At 42.2% G+C, this 22,034-nt stretch overlaps 1 protein-coding gene across 4 annotated transcripts in view; it reads left to right on the top strand.

The window, feature by feature from the left end:
• dcaf6 (ddb1 and cul4 associated factor 6) overlaps window positions 1-20,733 on the top strand; it is a 34,372-nt gene extending 13,639 nt beyond the window's left edge. The window contains exons 6-21 of one of the 4 annotated variants that reach the window (XM_034109970.2): window positions 1,078-1,213; window positions 1,658-1,869; window positions 3,357-3,450; window positions 4,758-4,877; window positions 5,417-5,713; window positions 5,964-6,176; window positions 8,813-8,872; window positions 10,871-11,105; window positions 11,839-11,948; window positions 12,890-13,208; window positions 15,055-15,096; window positions 15,902-16,040; window positions 17,800-17,956; window positions 18,465-18,553; window positions 20,060-20,165; window positions 20,249-20,733. In XM_034109970.2, the coding sequence (XP_033965861.1) occupies window positions 1,078-1,213; window positions 1,658-1,869; window positions 3,357-3,450; window positions 4,758-4,877; window positions 5,417-5,713; window positions 5,964-6,176; window positions 8,813-8,872; window positions 10,871-11,105; window positions 11,839-11,948; window positions 12,890-13,208; window positions 15,055-15,096; window positions 15,902-16,040; window positions 17,800-17,956; window positions 18,465-18,553; window positions 20,060-20,165; window positions 20,249-20,307 (2,388 nt within the window). In that variant the 3' untranslated portion in view covers window positions 20,308-20,733. The remainder of the gene's footprint in view (window positions 1-1,077; window positions 1,214-1,657; window positions 1,870-3,356; window positions 3,451-4,757; window positions 4,878-5,416; window positions 5,714-5,963; window positions 6,177-8,812; window positions 8,873-10,870; window positions 11,106-11,838; window positions 11,949-12,889; window positions 13,209-15,054; window positions 15,097-15,901; window positions 16,041-17,799; window positions 17,957-18,464; window positions 18,554-20,059; window positions 20,166-20,248) is intronic. The other 3 variants (XM_034109971.2, XM_034109972.2, XM_034109973.2) reach the window with 3 other exon arrangements.
• Window positions 20,734-22,034: the final 1,301 nt, after the last annotated feature.

Genomic DNA, 22,034 nt, shown 5'->3' on the forward strand with positions numbered 1-22,034 from the left:
GGGGACCTAAATCGGTTTACACAGTCACGTGTGGGGACTGGCTTCCCTTATGGGGACATAATGGAGGTCCCCATAAGGGGGATCATTCATTTTAGGGTGAGGACTTGGTTAGGGTAAGGTGAAGGGTTAGGCATGTGTTGGTTAAGGTTAGGATAAGTCTCCAGGAAATGCATGTAAGTCAATGTAATGTCCCCTGAAGTGATGTATACGTGTGTGTGTGTGTGTGTGTGTGTGTGTGTGTGTGTGTGTGTGTGTGTGTGTGTGTGTGTGTGTGTGTGTGTGTGTGTGTGTGTGTGTGTGTGTGTGTGTGTGTGTGTGTGTGTGTGTGTGTGGTGTGTGTGTGTGTGTGTGTGTGTGTGTGTGTGTGTGTGTGTGTGTGTGTGTGTGTGTGTGTGTGTGTGTGTGTGTGTGTGTGTGTGTGTGTGTGTGTGTGTGTGTGTGTGTGTGTGTGTGTGTGTGTGTGTGTGTGAAACTGTGTTGGATTGTGTTCCGCGTATTCCGTGTTTGGGATTCGTGCTCGTAACCTTAAGACTGTCAGAAGTTTTACCAGACTCAGTTACACCCCCCTCTTAATTACCCTACAACATGTTAATGTAACAAGTGGACTTCTACTGTCATTGAAATTATCCTTTAAATAATTGATCACTTAGATGGAACTCTTACATTTGGTAAAGTAGGAGGAAACACTTTCAGATTCCGTTTGTGCATACTATGTCCGACCATTTCCCTTTTTCCCCACGAGTTACTGACGCTGTCTTTCTTAAAAAAAGCTATTGCATAATAAGGTGTAATGCATTTTTTTCATTATTGTTTTAAATAAAATGTATTAAAAAATATCCAATCTTTATACAACCACAATGAAAAGACAACCATGACTTTTCCCCCGTTTTTGTAAGATGATAATATCAACCTATGACGACAGACGTGTGAAGCTTCATTTTAAAATAGTGTAAACAGTCATTTGGTACGGCAATAGGAAATACTGACTCTCAAAATACCTCTGTTGCTGCTGACTTTGTCAATCGCTCATTGACCATCATTGACTACCCTTCCTCATTGTTTTTGCTCTGACTTCAGGACATTCTGATAAACTGTCGCCGGGCAGCGACCTCCATATCCATCTCTCCTCTGGTGCCGTACTACCTGGCCGTCGGCTGCTCCGACAGCTCGGTGCGGATCTACGACAGACGCATGCTGGGAACCAGAACCACAGGTACGCCGGCACACACCTGTCTTTATATTCATGTTGATGTAGTTGATTCACATGACTTGATTTTTACCAAGAGCATTCAAAAGTGACAACGGAATCACAACCTGGAACTATTTGTGTCACGATGGAGAAAGTGGACTGATTTCGTAAAACCTCATAGGCCATATTTTATGCTTTAACTGTGAAGTCCTGATCACTCCCTAATGTTCGTACTTTTTACTGTTTTTATTTTATCTTTGTGTAAAAAAAGAAAAAGGCATTTCGGACAGACACACTTAAGATGTACAATTACTACGTCTTGAAAAAATACTGTGTAATTGTTTGCTGCCAAATGTCAATAAAAAATATATTACAAAAATTAAAATAACAATAGTTTCAAAATGTGGTATTTGGGTTTTTGGCAAGTTTGATTATCTGAGGTTAACAGGGATTTTCTTTCGTCCTCAGGGAACTACATGGGCCGGGGGACGACGGGGATGTGTGTGAGGTTCGTCCCCGCTCACCTGTCCAACAAGTCGTGCCGCGTGACGTCTCTCTGCTACAGCGCGGACGGCCAGGAGGTGCTGGTCAGCTACTCCTCCGATTACATCTACCTGTTCGATCCCAAAGACGACCAGGCCCGAGAGCTGAAGGGCCCGTCTGAGGAGAGGAGGGAGGAGGTGAGCCATGGAGTCAGGCTCCTCATATTACACCAGTCTCTGCTGTACATGTACATACAGTACAGAGACTTGTACCATAATCAACATGGAGATGCAAACTTTTGTCCAGGTATCAATGGAGAGCTGCTTCCACCATTTTGAAACCAGTTTAACAAACGGGCATGTTTTTTGTTGGGGGATTCCTGGTTTTCGTAACGATAGTGGCGCAGGACAGTGATATGTCTTTGGGTCAGTATATTCAGCACTTTCAATTCATTTAAATGTATTGGATGGGTTGCAACAAATACAAAAGATATGCTCCAAAGCAGCATGTTTAAATGAAAAATAAATAAAATTGTAAACTGTTATGGAGCTTGATAAATAGAACGATATTTTTCATTATTGATTTATCTGTTGTTTATTTTGTTTCAGCTATAAATCATTTGGTCTATTGGTGTCACAAAGTACATACCAGTTTCTCTCTCGTTTTGTTGCTCAAAAACTCAAAGATATTCATTTAAGTTTTATACAAAACAGAGAAAAAGCAGAAAATCTTCCTATTTTTCTCCGCTTTATATATATCATCTTTATTGGGCAGTTTAAAGCATTTCGTTGCAAGACTGTAGGCTTTTCCTTTTTTTGTTAACACTGTTTTCTAATAGTCTGGCACCCACGGTTTGCATCTAATTATTCCTTGTAATTGTGTACCAAAGAAAAGAAACAGAGTGTGGCCAAGCAAAGCCTTCCAGGTAAACAGTGGAAGTGTGTTAACCCTACCACACCAAGAGATGATAGCCGAGAGGAGAGGGAAACACTGATGTAGGAAGAAAAGGCAAAATGGATTATTGATTGGAACTGTTTTCTTCTTCAGTGTTTTTCTTAATTGTATCTGGGCCATCTTGTCTGTTTGGGGGAGCATTTTGAACAAGTGTTTACTGGTGTTGGCGTGTGTCTGAATGTGCTGGATCATGGTGCCAGTGTTTCAAAGCCTCGTGCTGAGTTCAGCTGTGTCGGGATGCAACCACCACACACATTCCTTTCCAAATACAGCCACCGACGTAGGCAGTGTTCCTCTATCCTCCAAAATAGTTCACGCTGAGTGGGCCAAGCAGAGGCTCACCCCCCCCCCCTCTCTTTCTCTTTCCTTCACCTGTAGCCTGGTTTCTGAAGGGCCCCCTGCTCTCTGATCTATCCCACTATCTCTGCCCTGCTCTGCTCCTTTTCACCGCCTCTAGCCCATAACCAGACCTGATGACATTTCCTAAAGTAAAGCAGTTGATAGTCCCTGCACTAAGACCCCCCTTTTCTATTTCTGGCTCTCGGCCTGTTGCCCTGCAAAGAGCGCCAGGGGACTGGAACATGGAGGCAACCTCTGCCAGGAGGGGGCACTTTAAAAAAGGACGCTGACAGAGACGAGCAGTGTTTTGCTTTGGCAGTGGAGCTATTTTTGACCATGCCTTGACTGACAAACTGTGTGTGTGTGTGTGTGTGTGTCCCCGTGTCCACAGCTGAGACAGCCTCCAGTGAAGCGCCTCCGTCTGCGGGGGGACTGGTCTGACACTGGACCCCGCGCTCGCCCTGAGAGCGAGAGGGAGAGAGACGGTAAGGCGGACACAGCAACTGACGCGTATGTGTTGCTGCTTGTTAAGTTTAAAGCACAGCGCTCAGGTTACAGATCCGGCCTCTGAGACTTTCCCAACGCCCCTCCTCACTTAGATATTCACATTTTCTTGCAAGGCTACACATTTGGAGCGTAAACGTTTTTTTCATTCACATTTATTCAGCTGTGCCTAACTGCAGCATTTCAGCGTACACATGAAAGCAGTTGCTAGTGATACCCCCACCAATATTTAGGTGGCTCCTTCAAACAAATCCATGTCTGTGTTCCACTTCGATGCTGATGTCACAATGACTACATATCACAAGACATAGCCCTCTTCTACTTGGAAGAAACCCAAACAAACCTGGAAGACACCAAATACAGCTCAGAACAAATACAATATGTTTATATATATATATAAGGGTTTTTAAATGGATTCTTTAATCTAAAAAATACCAAAACAGAAGAAACATACTATTTTCTTACTAAGATTAACAGGGTGTCCGCGGGGTCTTAAAAAGTATTAAAAGTTGATCAATCAATTTAGCGAAAATTAAGGCTATTAAAAAGTATTAAACGGCATTTTCCAAGGTATTACATTTTGTATCTTGTTTTCAATAAGTATATAAATGGTCCAAAGAGGTTGTGTTCTACAGTGTGCCTGAATGTAATCATTGCGTAGGTGTGATTCTGTGTAGTTTATTGATGGCAGGTCTTACATTTGACTTCAGGGTTCCTGCAAATACCCTACTTTCACTATTTCCCCTAATTAATCACTTGTTGAAATGTTTTAATTTCCAAAGCATGAGGCTCGTCAACTACCGTACTTTTCGGACTATAAGCCGCGACTTTTTTCCCCATTTTTTGTGTACAGCTAACGGCCACTAGGGAACCTCCTAAATCTATGGATTCTACAGGTAACATTAACCACCTTTAACGCTATGGGCTCTATGACCGGTCCGCGCCCGCCACCTTTAAGCGGTGGCTCCAGCAGGAAAAGCTGGAGGCCGGAAAAGAGTGAGACAGGTAGCGCGCCAAAGTAAAAGTGGAACCGAGAGACAGAACGAGAGCAAGACAGACGGACAATTTAGCTGCTGCGGCTTATATGCAGGTGCGCTTTATAGTCCGAAAAGTACGGTAATCATTATTTGCCAAAATTAAATGTCCCCTTTCTTTTCCAAGGCCTATAAGAAACACCGGTCCCTATGAACTATGTCAATCAAATATTATGGCACATATCCGCCGCCTCGGTCATGTTTGTTTTAATACGTCCAGCAGCTGTTAACCTTTTTATCCTTCACTACCACAGGGGAGCAGAGCCCGAACGTGTCTCTGATGCAGAGGATGTCGGACATGTTGTCTCGGTGGTTTGAGGAGGCCAGCGAGGCTCAGAGCGGCCGAGGAACTCGACCGCAGACACGTCCCAGAGGTGAGACGAGAGTCCACCCACAGCCAATCAGACACATCAGGAGTCCTGGAATTACCCCTGTGTGGATGTCTGCTTATGTTTTGTTTATTTAAAGGGCAATATATTGCTTTCTTTATGCAGTCTGCAAACTAACTCCGAGTTTTCAAACAAATGCAATATATATTTTGCAGATTAAATGAAGGTAATTTGGCTGTTGGCATCTTTTCAACATACTTTAATGTGATAAATATTGTATAATCTATTTCTAGGTGTTAGTTTACAAGCAAGAGAAAAGGGTTTTAAAGGATAATGTTTGCTGGGGCCTTTACTGGATAGTAATAATTCATCAAAGTGCATTGTTACTGAATAAATAAAAAGGCCAGCCCCAGTCAGTTGAGTTTTAGATAAAGACTCAAATTCAGTTCCCTTATTTACATATATGTGTCAGCAACACAAATGCTGGTGATAGATATTCATAATTGACCAGGTAGTCGGATTTTAAAATGTGAGATTTTAATCAAAACATCATAAATGAATCCTGATCATTCCTCTTGTTTCAGTGGCTGCTGTGCGTCCAGGGGGGGCGTTGAGTGTTCCTGCTCTGCCTGCTCCGGCGGCCAATCAGGAGGCCAGCGCTCCAGAGAGGCCTGCAGAGCCAACCCCCCTGGAGGAGCCAGCCGGACCTGCAGCCGCCGCCACGGCCATCCCTAAACCCACCTCCTCTTCATCCTCAGGGTCATCATCAACAGTCACAGCACCTCCTCCGTCCACCTCCTCTTCAGTGGAGAGCTCAGTCCCTTCCTCCTCTTCCTCGCCCGACACCACCGGGACCCCCACGCCCACCCCCGCGCTCTCAGGTAAGAGAGCAGCTACACACCTTCTGCTACACAAAACTTCACATTTGTCTCTTCAGCTCAGTTCATCGTCAGACCATCGCCCCTGTGAGTAGCTGTGTGTGTTTGTTGGAGCGACTCCAGTCAAGCAGCCCCCCCCCCTTTACTTCCGCATCCTGTTGTCCTTTTCCTTGTTTATTTTCTGTTTCCCTGACGTCCTCCCCCTCCTCCTTAAATCATGCATTCCCTCTCTCTTCCTCTGTCTCCTCGTCAGAGTACGGTCCTCGGCGGCTGCCCATAAGTTTAGTGTGTAGGCGTTTGCAGAGGTTGCTCCGGCTGGCCGACCCCCCAGGAATGGGTCCGCGAGCCGCCCGTTCTTCTTCTCCTTCTCCATCTGCCTCTTCCTCTTCTCCTTCCACCTCCGCCCCTGAGAGACAGTCCCAAAGAGCTGCTTCATCTGCTGCTGCTGAGACGCAACCCCTCACAGGTTACCCTCCCCTCTGTGTAGGACAGGCAGACATGTTTGTTTGTAGAGGTTACAGGAAGACCCCGCCTTGCTAGAACTGACCACTAATCTCACATTGATCCTCTTTCCATTCCCCCAAAATAATGCACCTTGTACGTATTAACCCCGAGTCGCCCTCGGCTGTTTGTTCAGCCCCTCACTCACTAATGCCGTCACTCCATCGCTCGTCTCTCGTTGCCTGAGTTTTCGCCCGAGTGGCACCAGCTTCTGCTTTTGGCATCCTCATAGCTCATGTGTTGTTCACACGTGTTTTAATGATGCATACTGATCGCACTCAAGCTTGGGATTCACATTCACATTCAACTTTATTGTCATTACGTAGTACATGTACTAGTGACGAAATGTAAGTTTAGGCATCTGACCAGAAGTGCAAAATAGCAGTGCAGGAGTCTACGTGATGAGAATAATTATACATGGAATTTTTTATTAATAGAATAATTATAAATATATAGCCCTATATATAAAATATATATATATAAAGCCCTTTTCTATCTACTGTTCCTGGTTAAATGATGGCGTTATGTTATTTACATTACAAATATGTTTCCTGTGACTCAAAGGTGGGGTATGTAATCCACTTCAGAAACACGTTTTGTTATATTCCATGGAATGCTCTTAACATCCCGATAGCAATGAATATCTGAAGTGCTTTGACAATAAATACATTAAAAAACATCATCTGTGGAAGCCGTGGTGCTGTAAAAAGCACAACCAATCATCTGAGCCGGCCCGGCTAAAGTAACTGGATGGCCTACCTGCCTGTCAGCCTTCCATTTGTGCACAAACTTATCTCGTGCCCTCATTGGTCATGTGCGCGTTCGTGTGTTGGAGGAGGGGCTCTGTGAGGAGGTCTGAAGGAAGGGGCAGATTTTTGTCGGCTGCTTACTTTCAAATTCTAGCGCACTCGAGCTGGTTTCTCCATTCTTACCTCCCCCACCTTTAACTTAGAGTCTCAACAGAAGCAGCCACACAACTCTTCTGGTGCAAAGATAACTTATTTTGGAAGTAAGTTGAAGACTTTCTAATGTCTGACAGTGCACAAGCAAATAAGGACAATATATTACTTTACTATTATCAGATGCTGTGTGTAGAGCATGTTTTGCTGGATACTCATTTATTAATCCATGCAGTCCAAATAATATTGTGGTTGAAAGATAAAGAAGGAGAGAAAGACAGAGAAAGGTCTTGTTGAAAGTCATAACAAATGCTTACACTGTCAACTTTGAAATGTAAAAGTAGCACATTTACATTTGAACAGAATGGTTTATTGAATAGATTTTGTTAAACTAAAGATAATAATGCATTTATTATAGTGCTCTTTATGCGAACAAGTGCATTTCATATCTCTGAGCCTTTATGTTAAAGGGAAGATATTTAATCAAGAGACATGTTAGAGGGTTTGTCCTGGTTAGATTTAAGGGACTCTTTAAGGGATTTAAAACTGCAGTCACATTCACCAACAAGCTGCATGTATGACATTTTAAATGTGTTATATGACACCAACAAGTCATTCATTAATTTTAAAGGGCAATTGCTTGCATTGGTAGTGTTACCATAGACGCGAAGTCCCTCCCTTTCCGGGGACCTCCATGGGACCTCATTTCAGAAAAAGTATGTATTGAAGTCAATGGCAAACGGGATTGAAAGAATTACACATATGATGTTTGTCAATTCAAAAGATAATTTTACAAGTCAAAAAATATTAAAATGTGTCGTAAAACTGTGAAGTAACACATTTCTTTGTGTGAAACCGCTCGATGAACTACATCTCCCGTCTCGCACCACACACCAAGATGGCCGTCACGTTGGAACATTTCACTTCTTTCTTTCAGAATGAGGTGGAAAGTATTAAAAGAGGTGAAAATCACTCCAAGTCTGGGCATGTTGAGAGCTGTACTTACACACAAGGGGAGTTAGTCGGTTCCGTGAGAGCCAGCATGCGGGACCGGGACTCTGGGATTTGTAGTCTTTCTAGTTGCGTATTTTTCATTGTCTTATATTTCAACAGTTTTACGACAAACTGTGACTTTTTTTAACATGGAAATGTTTTTTTAAGATTGACAAACATCATCTGTGTAATTCGTGGCACAATTCAAACGGGATTGACTTCAATACATACTTTTTCCGAAATAAGGTCCCATGGGGCGGAAGTAGATGGGCCGGACTTCGCCTCTCTATTAGGCTATAGTTAATGAAAATGCAGGCTTTTGATTGGCTGTCACTTCTCTAACTAAATTCATAACAAATAAAAACACATTGGACACATAAGGATTGTTTTGCGGTTTCAAAAGGCAAACAAAATGTAATTATAATGTTTGTGAGCTTGATGCATATGAAACCATTGCAGGAAATAACGTTTTTTTAAGCACTACATGTAGTAAGCATGTTTGAACTTGTCATGTTTTACTAATCTCTGAGACTCATTTTGCTCATGGAGTGGATGTGAAATGATCAGATGAACCTTTGGCTGATTTTACAGCTTGGCCTTGGACCGTTTTTACTTCTTTAACATGACGTTTTTAACCCTCCTGCGTGACGACTGTGTGAAGTCCTCAGCCTCTGTGTCCGATGTTTAGTGGGTTTCATTTGTGTTCCAGATTCCCCCTCGTCTGTGGTAAACAAACAGCTGGGATCCATGACACTTGACGAACAGCAGGGTGCGTCCTCCCCCCCCCCCCCCCGCCCCTGCCTCTCGCTTTGTCTTCCTCACCCGCTCCTCATACACACAACCACTTTCTCTCAACCCTCTGCAGTCTGTCCTCCGTGTGTCTTCATGCTTCTAGTTTCTCTGTCCACATCTTTACCTTCCCATTGTTCCCATTTCAAGTTTCAAGGCTTTTAGTCATGTGTGCATAGTAGGGCTGCTCAATTAATCGTATTTTAATCGCTATTACGATTATTATTACTTTTTTATTTTTTATTAATTTTGTCTTTTACATTTTTTTTCAGTTGCATTATACTTAAAGTTCAGGGTAATCAGCTGTTTTTTCCTCCAATAAATTGATGTTTTCAAAGTAAATGGATAATCGTTTTTAATAATCGTGATATCAATTATTGACCCAAATAATCGAGATTATGATTTTTGCCATAATCGCTACAGTGAAGTTATGACAATGAACATCTTAGGTCACCGGCTCCTCCAACAGTGCAACACAATAAAACAGATAAAATAGTACTAGTAAATAAAATAGAATATAATAGAAACAGAATATGATAGAAACTGCAGAATAGTCTATATACTGTACAGTAATTGGAATATTGATATATGTGAGTTCCATCAAAAGTTCAGGTGTTTAACAGTCATGGCCTGTGGGATGAAATTATTATTATTATTATTATTATTATTATTATCTGCCCAGACACATGTTGACACGTCTCTATCTGACCAGAGTAACTGTGACTTGGACTGAAGGATATAATATAGCAACACAAATAGTCATTAAAGTCTCAGTAAATTAATAATGATAATCTCCTTTTTGTTGTTGTCATTGACATTAATCAATTTAACATTGATCAGGTACGCATTGTGCAGGTGGAGTAACACACTTCTTTACATATGCGTTAGGGGTTAATTCACCCAAATTTCCAACACAAATTAATATATGAAACACATGTTATCCCATGTTTTAAATAAATAAAATAAATCTGTTTATTGATTTTTATTTTCATTAAACAAGGCTGAATAAAGAACTGTACTTATAAAACTGCAGCAACAATAGGCAAACAATTACATAATAAACTAGTTTTCAATGTATGATAAAAAGTGTTTGGGGCATATTTTTAAGAAAGTGCCGCATGCCAATGTAATACCTCTGATTTCTTTCACCAACGCTCAACAAAATAACTATTTACAGTTTTATAATTATTATTATTATCAAAAAGTGTGTGTGTGTGTTGTGTGTAAACAACTGGCATGTGATGCGTTTATTAATTTGAAGATTGATTTTCTTTTGATGAACTAAGTGGATAATTGACTAATCATTGCATCTAGTTTGTTATACGAGTTCTACTTTCTACTTGAGGCTTAAAGTTGACATGTTGTAAACCTCGTCATGTATCATGCTCTCGTTGTTCCTCTTGATAACAAACACATGTTGCCGTGATGGATTTTAAAGGGAACTGCTTAAAATCAATTATAATAATAATAATAATAATGATGGATTACATTTTTTAATCGGAGCGCTTTTAGAGGTGCTCAAAGCGCTTTACAATTACATATTACACATATTACACATGTAAATGTCAATACTGTGGACATTACCCACTGGAGCAAACGCGGGTAGAGTGTCTTGCCGAGGACACAACGGCCTGACGCAGCGGGTTTCGAACCGGAGTTCACCAACGCCCCTTGATCTGATGATCAACGCCCTAACCCACTGCGCCGGTTGTCCTCTTTATCACCTTAAAAATCCACTAAAAACTCAAGTGTAACATCCAGCGTGTGTGTGATGTTCCTTCAGCGGCTTTGACCTGTGTGTCCTGATGTGTGTGTGTGGCTGAAAGTCACCGCAGTGTGTCCACTTTTTAGTCCGCTGCATGTTTGTGTTTGCAAATGATGCAGCAGAAGGGTGAATGTTTTCAGCGTGCCTTCAAACACAAATGAATGCTGTGAAAAACGAAATCCTTGTTGCTTGTTTCGCCTGTTTCTCTCTCAGGAGCAACAGAAGCTGCAGGTTCGCCTCCTGGTCAACCCGTTTCTGCACCGGTTAACGCTCCCACTACCTCCACCACCTCCACAACCTCCTCCTCCGTCACCTCCTCCTCCTCCTCTTCCACCTCCACCCTGAGCAGCACAAGTCGGCCCAGCGCAGCAGAGCCCGTCCTCAGCCTGCACTACAGCTCCGAGGGAACCACCACCAGCACCATTAAGCTGGACTTCACTGATGAGTGGTGAGGGGTCGCATCGTTTCTTATTCTCCCCTTTAACACGTTTATTGTGTGCTTTATTTTACGATACGATACAATAATACTTTAATGGTCAGATCAAGTCTGAAATGTGACTCGCATCACAGCAGCTCCATGTGTAACATCGACACATATCAAGACACAACACATGAACAACAAACATTTAACATAACAGCACAACAGCCTTCTCCATCGCTGCCCCCGCCCTCTGGAACCGACCCCCCCACTTTGAAACACACCTCTTCAGACTGGCTTTTAATTTGTGGATTATGTTGTGTTGCCGTTTTAATATTTGTTATTCTATTTTATCTCGTTTTATCACCACTGTAAAGCGTCTTTGAAATGAAATGTATTATTATTCATCACTGAGAGAAACCCTGTTCAAAGACCCTTTAGATTAGATCTGGGATCAGCTCTGTGTTTACCGTGAGGATTGACTGGTGCACAAAGGATGCTTCAGTCTGACTCTATTGAATTGTCTTGGAAGTTTATTCATGTTGGCACTAAATGATCATTTCTGAACAGATGTTTATGTTGTTACCGTAGGAGCTCCTTCTCCCTGAAACATATGATAAAGGGCCCTCCAGAGCCAGAGTGGCCAAACTGCAAGAACGAGTTGATATCTGATGTTCTCTTATTGCCACTTCCTGCTGAGGAAGAAGTGAGAAAACACCCTGGCTTGAGATCCTCTTTGTAACTGTTTGTATCTCCCTCACAGGAGCAGTAGCACATCGAGCTCTATGGGCAGCGGGGGTCCCAAAAGATCTGAATCTGTTCCTGCAGTGAACCGAGAGGGTCTGTCCACGGAGAGCGCAGCCTCAGAGCAAAGTGAGTCCTTATATTCGTGTATAAATATTACAAGCATCCAACAACTTGTATTCAAAGTGCTACTTGCAGTTTCCCTTTAAATGTTGCACATCTCTTTTCAAAAGTGTCACTTTCCCTTTCAAAATGTTTCATACTGCACACAGTCATTTCCAATCCAACTGTATCTATAGCCCATTTAAACACAACATAGTTGACCACAGTGCTGTACATTAATAAATATATATAAAAGTAGCATATATAGCGACTGTGGCTGCGAGGGAGTGCGGTCGTCTTTCAACCAGAAGGTTGTGGGTTCGATCCCAGCCCGTGCAGCTAACATGTCGATGTATCCTTGGGAAAGATCCCGATGGCCAACGGTGTGAATGTTAGGTCCTCCAGAGCAAGGTACCCTGCTCTGTGTGAATGACATGTAGTATGTAAAGACTGGATAAAGCGCTATATAAGTACAGTCCTTTTACCATTTACATTTAGACAAAACCGATGGGGCAAAAAGAAACTAATGTAAAAGCACGAGACAATAAAACCATACTTATAGCCACAGACTGAAAACCCTCGAACATGATGTAAAAACATGTAAAAACACAAAGAAATAGAAACCCCAATTTAGAAAACACCGACTGATACGTCTTTTACTTTCTCATATTCTTAATGTAAATATTTATTTGTATCTAAGAATATTTAGAAAGTGTTTTTTTTCAATACTTCTATATTTATTCCTAGATTACAATGTAATATGCATTTGTTTGCATGTAGAGTAAAGGCTCCACAACTGCATTTTGTGGCGAAACCCTGTGTTTAAAAATGCAATTAATCTAAAGGTATATTTGTATACTCTATGATACACTCCAGCAAGATCCTTGTATGTGTAGCTGTTACGTGCCGTGTTGTGTTTGTGTGTGTCTGTGTACTTGGCATTCAACTTCATTCTGGTTGTATTTCAGCTCCCTCTCTGTCCGCGGGGCAGCAGAGTGTCGCGGCCGCCTCCTCCTCTGAGCCTCCGAGCGGGGCCTCCTGCTCCGGGGCCCAGGCTGCTGCTGCTGGATCCTCTCAGGGGGAAACCGTGGCTCCTTCAGGGGCGGAGAGGAGTCCGCCTGTGGGCACGGAGGACAGGACGGGGGGCTGCAGGAGAGCGGAGCCCCGAGGGGATGAGGGGGGCGAGGAGGGCCAGAGTCAGGCGGCACGGCCCCACCAGGACTCTGACGACAGCGACGACGACCCCATCCTCATCCCGTCCACCAGGTTCAGGGGTCAGGGCCAGAGGTACGCCGCAACAATCTGTCTATAGAGTGGTGCAGGGATGAGGTTTCTCTGTAGGCTGACCCGCAAGTTTGCACATCCTGTCGCCTAATTGTCTTTCATCCTTTTTTTATAACTAATGCTGTTGATATATTGTGATTTTAAGGGTGTCATTACCATCTGGCCAACAGCTGGAAATTAGCAATGTTGGCTAAAGCTGCCCCATTTACTGTTTTTGGTGACAGTTGATCAATGGGGACCGTCCACGACACTATAAGCAAATAAACTATCGCCCGACAAAAAGACAATGGGATTTTCCTTTGGATTTTGTAATTCTGCAGGGACGATAGAATAGAATATAATCTATCTGTATTGTCATCATACAAAGTACAACGACATTTCTTTGGCAACTCTCACTGCAGTAAAAAATAGACACAATAAATAAATAAGAGTAAAGGTAAAAGCAGAGGTGGTAGCGAGGACAGTGCAACGAGGTCAATGTCAATGTGCATATTTACACTTAGTCTAAATGTATATTAGTAAAAGATGATGATGATGCATTTTATTTATATAGCGCTTTTCACAACTCAAAGACGCTTTACAGTATGAGGGAGGGTAGACAAACAAGGACAGGCAAACAAGTAAGTACAAAATAAAAAGGCAGTTAAGAGGAAGTTGATTGAGAGGGGGGGGGGGTTTATGGGTAGACAGAGTTGAAAAGATGTGTTTTGAGGCGAGACTGAAAGACTGTGAGGGACTCAGAGTCACGGAGATTTTGGGGGAGGGAATTCCAGAGCCTAGGAGCTGCCACAGAAGGCTCTATCCCCACAGCTGCATAGTGTGGATGTGGGAGTGGATAGGAGTCTGGCTGCGGAGGATCTGAGGGACCGTGGGGGTTGATAAGGAGTGAGCAGGTTTGTGAGATAAGGGAGGGGGGGGGGGGTGTTTAATAAGAGTGCTTTGTAGCTGAGGACCAGAATGTTGTAGTTGATGCGATGGGAGATAGGAACCAGTGGAGGTCTTTGAGGACTGGGGTGATGTGATAAGTATTGAAATAGCCATAAGTATTTCTAAAATAGTAGTTGTTGCAGTCTTTGAGGGGTGGAGTTGTGATAATCTCAATATATTAACAGCACTTTATAATAATTGAAGCATAAAATGCGATCAACCAGAAGTAAAATCTAACCGTAAAAGAACTACATCACGGTCGCATGACGGTTAGCATGGCTAAGCTAACGGTGGCTAATGGTCAGCATGATGACGTTTAGTAGTCTTATTTAGTCACTTGTTCGCAACCTTTTTACAACACTTCAGACAATCATTAGCGTGTTATTTCATGTGTTTTTATTCCGAGAACAAAACGGGAAAATCTTGTAAAATCCTATTTCAAGAATCTAACCAAAAACTCATTCGGACCGTTTGTTCAAGACGGCTAAAAAGACGTGCTAAAATGCTAACTTATAAAACGGACAAGTCAAATCAAGCAATCTGATTGGTTCTTAGCCGTGATATACTGAGCGTATACCACGGGTAGAATTGTAAGTTACTTTTCACAACAAGTCAGTATCCCTCCGCGCCTGAGAAAAACAGTATACAGTTGGGCTGAAAAGCAAACTGCCTCCGCTTCGCGTCGGGCCGAACCACGCCCCTTAGCTGTGATATAATGAGCATATACCACGGCCTCTCGTGAGCTATTGCTAATTTATACCCGGGTTTTAAGACTCATTCCTGCACCACTCTATTCACTGACAACACGCAAGAAAATGTACTTTTGAATTCCCGTTATTAACTCATTGCTTTTGTTTAATTTAGAAGGTGGGTATTCTGATTATTTTGTGATGCCTTCCCATTGACTGTTTTACTAATATAGATTAAGTTCCAGAGGATCTGCAGTAGGCGATAGGATGATCAGGTAAAGTGTTTGCACTAAAAGCATCTAACCTGTCAGGTGTGTCACATGCAGCAGAGCTTAAAATCTCAACAGCACAACATGATGAAGATACAGGGGGTTTGTCTTGGTTTGGTCCTTTCACTCACACGCAGCTTTAACTGTAGCGCAGAGTGATGTGCATGTGAGTACTGACACACACACGAGTATCACTGCAGCATTTTGAAGATTGTTTCATAAAGAGCGTTGGAATAAGAAGCATGATGGCAAGATCTGAACAAATGTAGAGGTTTGATTTCCTCAGAGGAGCGTTTTTTAAACTAATAATGACCCAGAATTGGTGACTACTTCCATGTAGTTCATGGAGAAGGCTTTGCACCACAACATTAAAGGTGGGGTAGGTCATTCACTTCAGAAACACGTTATATTCCATGGAATGCTCTGAACATCCCGATAGCAATGAAATGCTTTGACAATAAATACATAAACTATAAATACGTGTGTGTTGGAGGAGGGGCTCTGCCTCTGTAAGGAAGTCTGAAGGAAGCGGCAGATTTTTTCCGGTTGTCTACTTTCAAATTCTAGCGCACTCGAGCTGCTTTCTCCATTCTCACCTACCCTACCTTTAAGAGCCTAATTCAGTCATCATGTGTTCTGCCTTGAAAGTGTCTGCTTCCTGGCTCGGGGTTTGTAAATGTTCTATAATCAAATAAGTAAAGTAAGTATCAACGCATGGGGCTCGTAAGCATAAGAGACAGCATGTGTTCCGGTGTTTTTGTTTTTCTGGAAACATCATTATCACATGCTGTGTTTTTCTTGTGTTTCCCAGACGCTCGGCAGCCGCTCGTATCCAGGAGCTTTTCCGCAGGAGGAAAGAACGACGGGAGATGGAGGAGAGCGAGACCCAGAATATCAGGAGACCCTCGGTCAAGCAGGTCTACAAAGGCCACCGCAACTCCAGGACAATGGTACTGCTTTGACCCCGCATTCAGTCCTGTGTGTGGGTTAACGCTGAGGGCAGGAGACTCTAAGCTTAGCATGGACAGGAAACGGCTCGTCTCAATCCGTCCAACAAAACAACAAGCTCTATGTTTTTGGGTTGTCGGTCGGCCTTAAAATAATTTCTTGAATTAACTTGATTTGTTTGTTTGTTGCCATATCTCAAGAATGAATATGACAATTGTACACAAACCCAAATGTAAACAAACAAAAGGACAGTTTATATTACTTTACATTTATAAACAACAGCTGGGCTGAATGGCTCCCTTGAGGACAGTTTGTTTGTGTCTTAATGGGACTTTAGTGAATCTGAACTAACTCCTTTAAAGGTCACCTATTGAGCAAAATCCACTTCTTCATGTCTCTTCTACATCAACATGTGTCCCCTCTTCTTCATGTCTCTTCTACATCAACATGTGTCCCCTCTTCATGTCTCTTCTACATCAACATGTGTCCCCTCTTCTTCATGTCTCTTCTACATCAACATGTGTCCCCTCTTCTTCATGTCTCTTCTACATCAACATGTGTCCCCTCTTCTCCATGTCTCTTCTACATCAACATGTGTCCCCTCTTCTTCATGTCTCTTCTACATCAACATGTGTCCCCTCTTCTTCATGTCTCTTCTACATCAACATGTGTCCCCTCTTCTTCATGTCTCTTCTACATCAACATGTGTCCCCTCTTCTTCATGTCTCTTCTACATCAACATGTGTCCCCTCTTCTTCATGTCTCTTCTACATCAACATGTGTCCCCTCTTCTTCATGTCTCTTCTACATCAACATGTGTCCCCTCTTCTTCATGTCCCCTCTACATCAACATGTGTCCCCTCTTCTTCATGTCTCTTCTACATCAACATGTGTCCTCTCTTCTCCATGTCTCTTCTACATCAACATGTGTCCCCTCTTCTTCATGTCTCTTCTACATCAACATGTGTCCTCTCTTCTCCATGTCTCTTCTACATCAACATGTGTCCCCTCTTCTCCATGTCTCTTCTACATCGACACGTGTCCCCTCTTCTTCATGTCTCTTCCACATCAACATGTGTCCCCTCTTCTTCATGTCTCTTCTACATCAACATGTGTCCCCTCTTCTTCATGTCTCTTCTACATCAACATGTGTCCCCTCTTCTTCATGTCTCTTCTACATCAACATGTGTCCCCTCTTCTTCATGTCTCTTCTACATCAACATGTGTCCCCTCTTCTTCATGTCTCTTCTACATCAACATGTGTCCCCTCTGTGGAAAGAGACTCTGAAAGTTTCAGGAACAAAGATTCTCTCTCTTTTTGATCCATTTCTATAAAAACCTGTCTGAAAATGAGCTGATCAGATTTTGGCCACTTTATGATGTCATAACGATGTGTTGTCTTGTGTAGCCATTAGCCAATCAGCAACCAAGGTAACCCCCCCCCCCCCCCACCTTATCACCTGAATCTCCTCCTAGAGCACCCTTGTGTTATTTTTAACCAAATGTCTCTCAGAGGGGCGTGGGGAGGGGCTCCTTATTTTCATCTAAAGTAACAGACAGAGAATCAGCACTTTGGAAACAGGGCTGAAACAGAGGGGATTATGGGTAATGCTGCGATGATCTGTTGGGTGTTTGGAGCCAGAGACATGTTTTATATATATATCTGAGACCTGTAATATATTGATGAAAACAGTATAATGGGGACATTTGAAACACCAGAGTGACACAATAATGCAAACAAATATTTTCTGCGTGGTCCAGATAAAGGAGTCTTGTTTTTGGGGCGACAACTTTGTGATGAGCGGCTCAGACTGCGGCCACATCTTCATCTGGGACCGACACACAGGGGAGCACCTCATGCTGCTGGAGGCCGACAACCACGTGGTGAACTGCCTGCAGCCGCACCCCTACGACCCCAGTGAGTCCCCCCGCACCCCCACTCCAAAACAGAATCTGATCACTTCATTGATCCTGCCAGGGAATTGGGTTTTGTAACAGCTGCTCCATTTAATTAAATTAAGGAGATTAGGGCTGCAAACATGATCACTTAAACCCATTTCTAAAACATGTGACTTTTATGTATATTTTTTATTACATTACATTTTACTCTCATTTTGTGAAGGCACTTTGTAACTCTGCTTGAAACATGCTATATACAAGATTATCATTGTTTTAGATTAAAATCAAATAATAAACATAAGGTAAAACATGTGCACATTCTAAAACAATAATAAAAAGGTGAGCATTTAATATTACAATCTATACAGTGGTGTAGTAGTATTGGGAATTATTTATTCGTATTAATTATTGATCAAAATGTCGATGTAATACAGAAATGATCCTAAGTGACATGAGTATTGAACGCTGTTTGAAGACTATCCCACGGGGAGTTTAAGTGTGTAACGGTGATTTTCCGTGTGTTTCAGTTCTGGCTTCTTCGGGGATTGACTACGATATCAAGATTTGGTCGCCACGGGAGCAGGCGGCGTCTTTCAACAGAATCCTCGCTAATGAGGTATGACCGTGGATCGATTGTTTAATGCTGATCTGCTCATAAACAATATTATATTCCCTCGTGTTCAAAAAGAGAGGATTTAAAATAGTTAAGCGACATAATGGAAGTTTTATTTTTATTTAACCAGATAAAAACATTGAGATAAAATCTCATTTTCAATGCTGACCTGGCCAAGAAGGCAGCAACGTTACACATAACACAAACATATAAAATGCAGAGAATATAACCAAGAAAACAAAAGACGAAAAAGCAGTCACTACATTGTGCACACTAGGACAGTAAGAAAGGAACTACTTATTACTGCATGAGCAGCTGGTGGTAAGGACTTCAGACAACTTCAATTTAAAACATGCTATTGAGACAAGTGCCATCAGTTTGAGGCGTGATTGAAGGTCATTCCAAGACCAAGGACCATAATAAGAGACTCCTTTTTCCAGCCTCAGTCCTCAGCAGGAAGTGTACATTTATGTCGGTTAAGGTGTGCTCTTTCTCCCCTATTAAATCCCCTACACTTTTGTAACCTACACGTGCAACAAACCATATATAACATGTTCATTTGTGACCTTATTAACATGTTATTTATGGTTTAAGTTGCCGATAAATGGATTGTGTTCCTGTTTCAATTGCTGGTGTCGCCTAACTCTAGCCAAGAAAATAAAGAACACTGAGTCCTGAAACTGACTATAGAGAGACGAAGTCCCTCCCTTTCCGGGGACCTCCATGGGACCTTATTTCGGAAAAAGTATGTATTGAAGTCAACGGGGAGAGAAGGATTATCTTTCGATCCCGTTTGAATTGTGCCCCGAGTTACACATATGATGTTTGTCAATCTTAAAAAATTATTTCCATGTCAAAAAAAGTCAGTTTGTTGTAAAACTGTTGAAATATAAGACTATGAAAAATACGCAACTAGAAAGACTACAAATCCCAGAGTCCCAGTCCCGCATGCTGGCTCTCACGGAACCGACTAACTCCCCTTGTGTGTAAGTACAGCTCTCAACGTGCCCAGACTTGGAGTGATTTTCACCTCTTTTCATACTTTTCTCCTCATTCTGAAAGGAAGAAGTGAGATGTTCCAACGTGACGGCCGTCTTGTTGTGTGGTGCGAGATGGGAGTTGTAGTCCATTGAGCGGTTTCACATAAAAATGCGTTACTTCAGTTTTACGACACATTTGTTTTTTTTTGACTTGCAAAATTATCTTTTAAATTGACAAACATCATATGTGTAATTCGTGGCACAATTCAAACGGGATCGAAAGATAATCTTTCTCTCGCCATTGACTTCAATGCATACTTTTTCCGAAAGACAAGGTCCCATGGAGGTCCCCGGAAAGGGAGGGACTTCGCCTCTCTATGAACAGAGTTAATTACAGGGTTTTATATCTTATGAGGTGGATTTGAGCTGATGTTTTTTGTTCAGATGAGGGTACTTTGTCTTTTTAAACCTTCCTCCCGTTCGTCAGATTATTCACATTCCCTCTTTGTCTTTTTAATTTCTCCTTTAGGTAATCACTCGAAATGAGCTGATGCTAGAGGAAACCAGGAACACAATCACAGTCCCGGCTTCTTTCATGCTCCGAATGTTGGCCTCCCTTAATCACATCAGATCAGGTACAGACACACTCACATTTATTTCATCGTGCAAATGGTTTAAGTATTCTCATCGTTTCCTTCCTTGCTTTGTTTGTCTTCAGATCGACTAGAAGGGGATCGCTCCGAGGGTTCGGGACAGGAGAATGAGGAAGAGCAGTAGCCTGCGGGCATTTTAAACTGAAAGAAAAAAACGATTTCTTCTTGCTGGATAGCACATGAAAAAAAAAACCCTGAGATTTGTACAAGTATAGTGTAGAATACTTCCTTTTGAAAGCTAGTGTAATTTCTAGGCCCCCCTGTGTTTTTTTTATGACTTTCTTACTGATGTTTCTGTATGAGGATAATCTACATCTGTGTGAATGCAAGAGGCAAAGGACGTCAGTATATATATATATTAAGTGTGAGAATAATGGCGGCTGGAGTGCAAGGATGTTAAGTGCAATATTATTTTGTTGAGAAAGTGAGCTTTGATCAGTGTTAACGTGTGACATTTTGAATTTGTAGCGCAAAGCTAAGAATTGTTGATGTGCTGCTCCGGCAGTTACGCATGTAAACAAGGACTTTAAGTAAAAATATACTTGGAGAATGCTTTCATTTTATTGTTGAAGAGAAGAAAAAGAAGCCGCGGTTCTTCTCCCTGAAGGGGACATGTCATTACATTATAATCTTTCATAGAATTTGGAGAATAAAATAAAACCATGGCATCTCAAAGATGTCTGGAAGATATTAAGTTTAAGACGACTGTGAAAAATCAACAATATGAGCGACATTAGACAGCAAAGAGCATCTTTTATTCTTCAGATACGACTGTTGGTCATTATTAGAGACGTACCAAATACTTTCAAGCTTTGGCGGCTGAGCAGCTCTCATGGGAAAGAACGAGACCCCGCCTCCGACGCTGTATCCAGTTCTTATTATACATCCATGGGAAAAACAGGCACTCGCTTGTTTAATACTTTTGCGTTCTAGATTTCTTAAACATTTTTTGAAGTGAGAAGGGGTCCGTCAGTCTGTCCGACCCCCCCCCCCCCCCCTCTTTTCCTCCGTACCCAAATCTCTATAAACGGGGCTACAACGGAGCTGATCCAGATTTGATAGACATGCCAACGGAGCCCCGCGCTCCGCCTGAAATTCAAGGTGTGTTTTTTATTTTATTTTTTATTTAAAAAAAAAATATATATAGCACCAAATTGCAACCGAAGTAATCTATCTACGGTAATTTTTCACATTGAACATGTGCTATTTGATTAAATAAACTAAACGCCTATGTTATTTATCCATTGTATGTGCATGTTTCAGTGTCCACGGCTTTGCGTATTCACATTCTCCCTCCGCTCTATTTCTGAAGCGCGGGGCTACATTTAAATGTATCAATGAAAGGAAGAAGTGTAGGCTACATGATAAGAAGGGAATACAGATGAAATAATTAATGTACAAATACTTTGTTACTGTACGATATCAATAACAATAAGCTCCTCCAGAGGAGGGGGGGGGGGGGTACCCGAGCAGCACCCTGTCAAGGCAGTAAACCTAGGGGAAACACTGGACATGATTACATTACATGTCACTCGTTAGACACTTTTATCCAAAGCGACTTACATACTCAATACTGTGGGCAATCCCCACAGGAGCAATTTGGGGTGACGCGTCTCAGGGACACAACGACAAGCTGACTGCAGTGGGGTTTGAACCTGTGACCCCCTGATCCGCACAACCCACTGCGCCACACTCCTCCCTGAGGCCACATGATAGGTGACCTTTAATGAGTGACAGCCCCAGTTTGTTAAATATTGCAGGCGAGTGTTGTTTTGGTCGCTGTTGTAAAATTCCTCTATACAGCAACACAAACAAAACGTATAATAATGGTTCAGACAATTTTCTGTAAAA

The sequence above is a fragment of the Pseudochaenichthys georgianus genome, chromosome 21, assembly GCF_902827115.2.
Source record: "Pseudochaenichthys georgianus chromosome 21, fPseGeo1.2, whole genome shotgun sequence".
In the NCBI taxonomy this organism is placed as follows: Eukaryota; Metazoa; Chordata; class Actinopteri; order Perciformes; family Channichthyidae; genus Pseudochaenichthys; species Pseudochaenichthys georgianus.